The sequence below is a fragment of the Pterocles gutturalis genome, unplaced genomic scaffold (assembly GCF_000699245.1).
Source record: "Pterocles gutturalis isolate BGI_N339 unplaced genomic scaffold, ASM69924v1 C12357749, whole genome shotgun sequence".
NCBI lineage: Eukaryota > Metazoa > Chordata > Aves > Pterocliformes > Pteroclidae > Pterocles > Pterocles gutturalis.
The window spans coordinates 1-9,058 of record NW_010155975.1 but is presented as its reverse complement, the minus strand read 5'-3'; the positions used below and the strand labels follow the sequence as shown (position 1 = coordinate 9,058).

Here is a 9,058-nt window from a genome sequence, read left to right as displayed (position 1 = left end):
AAGTTTTCTCAGTTGCCCAAGGCATGTCCTTGCCTAAGTTTCCCAGGTCTTTCTGGCTGTTCCTTTGTTCTTTGACAACTGTACAACACTAATATTCTTCCAGTTGCCTTTGAATACCACAAACATTTCACATATGCTGAAACTTAATTTAGAAGATTAAAAACCACCAGTCAAGCCTTTTGAGGATTACGTCCAGCCCAGCATGAAGGATATTTCAGTACCTGGAATTTGGTCCAGCAGCTGGGACTGCAGAACTGGTAGACAACCCGGTCTGTCTTGTTGTAATAACTGGGTTCAGATAAACTCTTCCTGCAGAAGCTGCAGGGTCTAGGGGAACCTGATGAAACAGACAGGCATTAATGAGGGAAGCAGCACAGAACACAGGACTGGATTCTGAGGATGGGATGCAAGCTACTCACTCATCCTCAGACTGTCAAGCTATCATCAAAAAGCAAGGGATGAGAACATCAGCAAATTAAGAGCAACAGATTCTCCTAGGACAGAAATTTTAACACAGATGGAGGGCAGAGTGGTTCAAGGAAGTGACCCTGGCTCTACAGGAATTTGGACAAAACAGGCTGCAATACTTGCATCGAAGACCATACCCACTCCTGGACACCATGGTACTCCATGTAATGGAAGGGGCAATGCCAGCACAGTATGACACTACAATTGCTTCCTGCATTCGCAAGAACAGCAATATACACTATGCCTCAGTTTTATGATGTCTACATGCTGCAAGGGTTCCTCCCTCTCCAAATATCCTTCCACTTGTCTCATTGGACTCCCCCCGAGAAAAGCAACGTGCCTTCTTTCCTGTCTCATCCACAAGTAATAAATCATACCAAGGAAGGAGTTAGAGTGGAGAGGCCACTGATTCCCCGTACATAGGTGCTCTTACCAACCAAGCCTGACTGCTTCACTTTGTGGGACGTAGTGCAGCAAATGGAGCAGAACAGGCCCATCTTGCCACTGCGATCCACGTTGGGCAGCATGTCAAAGTTCTTGCACAGCGTCTTGCACCACATACATGGGTAGACCCGAGTGTTCTTCTGCAAACACAGAGCAGAACAGTGATGCCAGGGAGACCATCACAGCCAGAGAGGTCTGACCCTCTACAGTGCCCCCACCCCACTACAGGGCAGCTCTCCTGCAGAGAACACCTGATGCCAGAGCCAGGCTCATAGTCTGCAGGTTCAGGTGGTGGTAGCAAAAAAGCCTGTCTTTGGCACCTCACCTTCTCATTTCAAGGGTATCCTGACAGGAATACAGAGCTTGTCAATCCCATCAAGACAGTTAAGTGAAGCCTGCTTAGAACATAGAGGAACATAACCAGCCAAGCTTTGGGAAGACATCCAAAAGAAGCCAGCCCATGCTAACTGCATATACCAGTGTCACTGCACTGTCCAGCTTATAGAGTGCCTGACCTGTGCTTGGGTCCAAGATGGGCCCCACGCAGAATAAAGAAATTCTGTCTGCCTGCTTCAAAGTTTCTCACAGCAATCTCTTAAATGTTTTGGCAGCAATAAAAGGCCAAGGGGATTCAAATCACCTTAAATAAAGTGCCCTGTGCCATACTGAGCAAAGGAACTGTGTGCCCATGGAGACCTCCCTCCCCCAGGCAGCTGACTCCACACACCTTCTTGTAACTGTTGAGACAGGCAGAGTTGCAGAAGCGTTTTTGTTGGCCTTCATGGAAGAGGTACTCCAGGGGCAAGCCCTTGTTGTAGATGTAAAGTCCGCAGTTGTCACAGCAGTTGGTTTTCAGCCCCTTGGTGGCCCGGAACTTGGTGAAGCAGGCATCACTGCAGATGCGGTGAACCACGTTCCCATTGCTGACCTCATGCTGGATCTGCAGAGACATTATTGCTGTCACTCCCCCAAACCTCCATGTGCCTCATTCTGACGCATGTGCACCACTGCTACCACAACCCTTGGGATAACAGGTTGTTACACTAAAATTCAGGCAAGCGCCATACTGGAAGCTGGTGTGGACTCAGGCTGGCCTCCCTCACCAAAAGTCAGAAGAGCAACTGGGAGAGCAGAGTGGGAGGAAGCAATGAGCTTCAGGGCAGGGAGGAGCAGAAGCCTTATTTCTTCTGCTGGAATAAGGGCTGGTTCACAGTAACAAGGCAGGATCCAAGAGTGAGCCCAAGCCAGCTCAGGTGCTGAGGCCTCACACCACAGGAGAACCTGGCAAATGCCCTGCAGTGGTCCCAGGCATGGCCAGGTGCTGCAGGTCACAAGCACCTCATCCAGGACTTGAAGGACAAGGGATTTTTTTACCTCACCAGGTTTGTGGCAGACGCTGCAACGGCTGGTATCCGAGGCATCTGCGGACTGAGGTGCTGGTCTGTGCTGCTGGGCCTCGTAGAGGGAGAGGCAGACAGAGGTGCAGAACTCACGGAAAGAGGCACCTGAACCCATCTGGGCAACCACAAAGTCCTTGGTGTTCCAGATCTCCCTGGGGATCAGGAGGGAATCTGTTAGTGCAGAGGCACACCAGTCCTGCCACAAAGGGACAGGGTGGCACATTGCAATACATGGGACTTTCTGATGTCCCAAAAGGGTGGCAAGAACTGTCTCACAGCAGCTTCTGTCCTGGCCCAGAGGAGGGGTGTCTGAAGAGGGAGCATGCAGGAGGTTGAGAAGAGGCTGGGATAAGGAGCATTGTGCCTGGGGACAGGCAGGGAAAGGTAATAATGTGAAGGGGGTGTAGAGAGCATGGGATATCCAGTGTGGAAAGGAAGACATGGGGCAGCAGCTGGCAGTGGGCTGGGGTGATGTGAGGGAATGGGAAGCATGAGGGTCACAGGGATGGAGACTGGCAGGTAGGGCTGTGGGGCACGTGAATGTCACGTGTTGGAGCATTGAGGAAAGGGGAATGAACACGCACTTTTTACAGAAGGTGCATATCTTCTTGCCAGGCGGTTTTTTTGAGAAGGTGGTGAGACAAGAGCTGGAGCAGAAGAGCTGAGGGAGCCCTTTACGCTGGTAAGCAGTTTGGCCCTTCTGCAGTGGGGTCCGGCAGTTAGCACAAGTCATCTTGGAGACAGTAGAGCGGGGAGCTCGCTGAGCCATCTGAGTGCGTAGAGACATGCGAGTTGAGCGTCGGGTACGAAAAGGAACAAAATCCTCATCGTTGGGATCATCCACCATTGCATCAGAGTCTTCATCAGAGACCGGAACTGCAAATCAGCAGAGAAGGATTCACAGAGATCCCTCATTAGGAACTGAGACAGAAACCTCTGCCATGAGGCACATGCTGGGGCTTTCTCGGGTTACCTTTCTGGAGTCCCTCTACATGCTTTGTACCTGTTTGAGTGGAATGATAAAGGGACCCTTAAAAGATACTGTGTCAGAACTAGAGACAAGTCAGGAGGTATTTAAGCAAACTGGGCTTAAGTACAATTCCCCTCTAGGTAGTCATGATTTGCCAAGGTTGAGCAGAAGCCTGAAGTGTGAACATTTACAGCAGAAAACCCTCCAAGAACTGGTAGATCTTAAAGGGAACGAGCTGGATCACCAGCCTCCAGCACAGGCAGGCAATGAAGGAGCAACACACAAATATCAGGGAACCTTCCTCTAGACAGCCTGCTGCCATAGAGACAAAGGAAGAAAGTTCCTGGCTGAGGACAGGGAAGATGGATTTCTTGGGAACAACCCCAGAGTCTTACCTATTGCTTAGTGCTTGGTGTCCACACACCACTGTAAAAATAATACAGCCATCCCTTCAACCTAAATGACCTGGAAAGCCAGGCAAGTACCCCAGGATAAAGACTCATGGGGTGAAGTGATCTGTTCTGTGTAGGCCAAAGTTCTGCACAGATGCTTGAGTTCCCACTGTACTCACACCATGAACCACCTGCCCACATGGGGTCTGAGCCCTGCTCTCTGGCTGAAAATGGGCATTGGCCAGCCCTAGTTACTCACTGCTCTCAGAGGAGTTCACAGTTTCAGGCCTGGCAGTTTCTGATCTTCTGGTTCGTTCACTTCTCTTCTGCTCCTAGAAGACATTCAGAAAACACCTAGGCTGACCATCTGCTAGGACAGCCATGTATAAATATCCCAACCATGGTGGAGTTCCAGCTTCTGGAATTTGCCTTCCCAATAACTAGGTTGAAAACAGATAAAGCTCCATGGATACCTCACCAGAGTCGGCAAGATGGGGGAGAGGGGGAAGTAAACTTATGAGAATGACCTTCCAGCTGGGGGTTGCAGGGACACACTGAAGCCACGTTACAGCACAGTGGCAGTGCATGGGGAACACTCTGTCACAGGAGGCATGCAAACTCCTTCCCAAAGGGATGATGAGACAGCCACTGTCCCTCATGAAGTCTGACAACAGTTAGCCAACCTCTACACTCCTGTAGCATATGTACTTGACTGCATTCTCCTCACCTTCTCAGTTGGCAGCTCACTTCCCTTCCCAGACAGGCTTTCTCCTGGAACAGAAACACAGAAGAAGCTTGCATCTAACATCTTGCTTTTCTCCAACAGAAAAGGACAAGTGCTCTTCAAATGCAGCCACCCTTTGGGTCAGTCTGCACATGAAGCCTCAAACAATCCCGGCTAACAGGCACAGTTCTGGTGGTGATCAGACACAGGAAACCTCCTAAACTCACCACCTGTAGCGAGAGATCCACATAGCTTGGGAGGAGTTCTGTAAGGGGGAGTCCTCCCTGCATGGAGGAGACATGCTGGGCAGTCGCCTCCAGCTGCTTCTGACCAAGACTGAGCATCTCCAGAGAATGGCCAGCCTGGGCAGAAGGATTTTGCCTACTAGGAACACCTTTTCCTGGTGACCCTCAGCTCCAGCAAAGACTCCAGTGATGAAAAGTGTGAGCTAAGCTAATACGCTGCTGCAGCTTTATCAGGAAAGCTCCTAGCTGATACAAACATTGAAAATCAAGTTCAAGCCACGAAAGCTAGAGCAAGAGCTTGCGTGCACCAAGCAAGCAGCTTTCAGAGCATGATTTCCTGTGAGCAAGACACTTTCCCCAAATTTAGCCCACCAGCAGCATTGACAATTTCCATAGTGGGGGATAACGGGAAAAGTTGGAGCACAAAACACACTCCGGCTTCATCAATGTGCGGCTGGATGATCTCCTGAGCAAAAGGAAACCAAGTTCCACAGAGATAACAACCTACCTGCTGGTGGTGACGCTTCCTGTACTTTCAGTACACCACTTTCTTCAGGCAAGTTGTTCCCACTATCTTCCCCTTCCTCTGCCTGGTTTTCCTGTGTGGGCTCAGGAGGCAAAGCTGCAGTACTGTTGTCTGGGCTCAGTTCCACCTCTGCTTCCCCTGCCAGCCCTTCCCTTTGCATGGGTGAGCTTTTCCTTGGTGCCTTCAACCTCGTCTTCTTTGTCTGTTTAGGATTGAGTTGTGGGGGGGCCATTGGCAGACCTGAGGATTGTGCTGTGATTTCTTCCGTGGCTGGAGCACTGCTGAGGGCCCCTGAGTCAGGAACTGGCTGTCGAGGTGATTCAGGGGCATTGTCATCAGACAGTGCAGGAATAGCAGCAGCACCATCTTCCTTTAGGTCCCCAGAATAATTTTTTGGTGCATCTTCCCCCTCTTTCCATGTTTCTGGAACAAGGGCTTCTCTAGAGAAGGCAGAGGAGTCTGCCAGTCCATCCTCTACATCCTGGGAAGGATGTGCCTTACAGAGCCCATCCAGACCCTGCGATTTATCTAGCTCCCTCAAGTCAGAAGTTTTATCCAAGTCATCTAAGACATCAGGTTTCTCCAGCATATCCAAGACACTAGGTTTATTTAGAACGAGGTCACTTGGTTTGTTTAGTTCAGACAGGCTGTCTGCTTTCACTAGAAGGTCCAAGTCCCCATCTGCAGTCATCTGCTTGGATTGATTCCAGTCAGGGGGATGAAGAACTGAAACTTCCTGGGTAGAAGCTGTTTGGGACCCCAGGAGATCTTCCCCAAACTCCATGTCAGCAGGGAGATCACCAACAAGTGGTTTGTCAGGCAAGGACAGAGGGTCCAAAGATCCTGAAAATTCACTGGAATCCATTCAGAAAATGGCAACTGGAAATAAGAAAGAGACTTGCAAGTTAATGAAAAGTAGTCTAACATAGTGCATGAATTGTCCACTCCTCTGAACATTGTTGGAGTAAAAAAACAGTGGCCCAGTAATACTGCTAGCCATAACCAGGATACCAGACGGTCAGTCACATCTACTCACGGGTTTACAAAACTCTAAAGCCAAACAGCAGCAGCAGGAGGCAGCAGTTCGGTATAGCAGACCTTTGGGAACTCTACGGCCTCCACACACCTCACCACAGCATAGCAAGCAGACTTGCTTATATTAAGTGACACAATGGGGTATCAGAAATTACTCAAGTACCAATTCATGTGGCTTCACAGAGCTGTTCTGTGGTGTTTAATACCCCCTTCCCTGCCTTCATCTCTATCTCACCAGACCCAAATAATCTGGTCTGTCCTTTCTCCTGAACTGTTCTCATGGAGCTAACACATCTTTTATTTTTAAAATATTCTTTCTCTTAAACATAGATACAGAAAGAACTCCTTTACAGCTCTGTAGCCTGTGCCTCGAACAAGATATAGCATGACAAGATGCATGAATTTTGTCAGAGAACAGATACAAACCATGTTATAGTATAACTATAGCTACAGCATAGCCCCAAAACTATGTGAGCTAATATTCAGACCCATTACAGTTGGAAAAGCTTAAGTTAGAACTAAGAGGAATTCTGGAGAGTGACAAGAAGAAAGGTGGTAAAGCCAGTGACGTTAAAAGCAGCCATAAGAGGAAGAACAAATAGCAAAGTAGACATAAGCATGCAATCCGCAATCAGGAAGAAAGATCAGTGTAACTTTTCAGGGCACAGACAGCACACTTGCACACGAAAACGCGATGCTGACCGCTAACATCAGAGGGATAAAGTTACAGCCCAGCTCCTCATGGTGAACATTATCGTAAGACAGAGAGGGCAAGACTTTGAGATGAGGCAAGTAAACATTTATATCAATATTGGCTAAAAACAAATTATACCCCCACAAAGCACTAATGCTTGACAAACCTGAAGAGGGAAAGGGAGATGGAGCTGGAGTCTACAAATGGTGAGGCAGAGTAAGACCTGAAGTAGCATTATATCCCCAAAACAGGCTGTAAGCAGACACTACAAGGAAGGCACTAGAATAAAAAGATGTGGCACCAACCTACCCCACCCCCATTAGAGTCATTCTAGTTCTAAATTTGGCACTGTTTTAAGCCCTGAAGCAGAAGATTCAGTATTCCCTCCTATTGTGGCTTACTATGGGCATAACTCATCTATATCACCACTGAAGGAGAAAGCCTGAAATAATTTCACTGGTGATGGCTGACTAATTCTTTCTTTATATCCTTCCCTCTGAAAGGATAACCAAGTCTTGCTCACAAATGGTTTACTCAGAACTAAAAAGGACATATTTGGACAGAGAATGTACCCAACTTCTGAAACTCATTTAAGCAAGAGTTTACAGAATCATATCCTACAGCTGGAGTTCAAAGTAATTGCCTCCTTATTTTATTTAAAAACACAGCAACATTTGCTGTTTCACAGTGGCAGATAAGCACTGTTCCCACAATCACAAACAGAAACTACACAAGATGCAATCTTCAGAGATTCTCAGGAAGTTTCACCACTAAAGAGTTTGGTGATTCCATTCACCTTCTTTAGTTAGAGAGGAGACGAAGCTTCCAGAACGAGCAATTCCAGAGCAATAAGGATCTAATATGTGTTTTAAGGTGGCTGACAGAAAGAAGAACAAAGTGAAATGGAAATAAAGACATCTGAAAGAAAGGTCCTAAGGATTTGAAACAGGTGAGAACCATCCCAAGATGATAAACACATTTTTTCTGCTGCTCAGAATACAAACAATGCCTCCTTCTCAAAGATGTCCCTCACCCAAATTTCCAGACAGACAGCAGACCTTACAACAATAAGCAGCAGAAAGGTCAAGCCACTCAGATGAATAAGGAAAGTTTATTCACAGGTATACTTAACAGGACTAACATACTCATCAAATTCACCTTCAGACACTTCGCACAAGTCTGCAATGAACCACAGAGGTGATAACTTACAGAGTATTTGCCACCTTCACTTGGCTTTGTCTTTGCTTTCTAGAAAGAGAACCTGGGAACAATCTTGGAGCATAAGAAATCCCTTGGAGTATTCCCTCCCAGATGAGATGCAAGCAACAATCAGTCTATGAACTTGCCATGTTATTCCTGTGCTCTACAAATAGACCAAAAGCACCTGGTTTCAATAGTGAATACTTTAACATTGCTTTCAAGCTTTGGGCGCAAGAGCATTACCATGCAAGACAAGACTCTAACAAGCTTAATGGCAACAAAACAGTCTTAGAAACAACAAGTATTCTGCAGATTAAGTCAACTCCAAACTATTGGTACCCGTCTGGGACAGATACGCAGACCTTTCTGCAGACCCAAGAGTCTGCAGCAAGACCACTCGCATGTTCTGGTTGGAAGCACAGCACTTGCCCTGTGTGTTCAAGGTCCTATCCATTTTCATCAGCTCTGTCCAAATCCCCCTGGCAGAACAGCTCACACGTTCTGGAGAATGACTCAAAACTTCTTCTTAAGATGTGCAAAGCTCAGGACTGCTGCAGTCAGTCAAACAAAAGAACCATGTATTCAAATACCCCGTTGCTATTCACACCAAGAATGGATACCTGGGGAGAGTATAAGAAACGTAACTAAGAGGATGTTCTTCTTCAGCACATCCTCTATCAAGCAGCAATCAGCTGCTGAAGAACTGCTTGGCTTGAGTTGCACTGAGACTGTCACTGTTAGCGAGTCTGTACTGGGAAAATCCTCTATGAATCTGCCCAATCCCCCTTTGAACCAGTTTATACTTTGGGCCTCCAAAAACTCCAGTGGCAATACGTTCTGCAGCCTGTATTTTCGTTTTGGTTATTTTAAACTTGCTGTGATGGAGCTCTGTGATAAGGCGATACAGAACAGATGAGTGCTGACTTTTGATGCTGTTATGGTTTTGTGGGGGGTTTTGTC

The 9,058-nt window shown here is 47.4% G+C and overlaps 1 protein-coding gene across 1 annotated transcript; it reads right to left on the bottom strand.

Moving 5' to 3' along the window:
* Positions 1-221: 221 nt before the first annotated feature.
* LOC104471084 (zinc finger MYM-type protein 3-like) lies at positions 222-6,034 on the bottom strand (the record flags this gene model as incomplete). The annotated part of the gene is made up of 8 exons (XM_010086293.1): positions 5,152-6,034; positions 4,402-4,445; positions 3,934-4,006; positions 2,897-3,188; positions 2,287-2,464; positions 1,640-1,852; positions 902-1,052; positions 222-337 (listed from the first exon to the last, which is right to left on the bottom strand). Coding segments are annotated over exons 1-8 (1,950 nt in total), but the record flags the coding sequence as incomplete, so codon positions are not given.
* Positions 6,035-9,058: the final 3,024 nt, after the last annotated feature.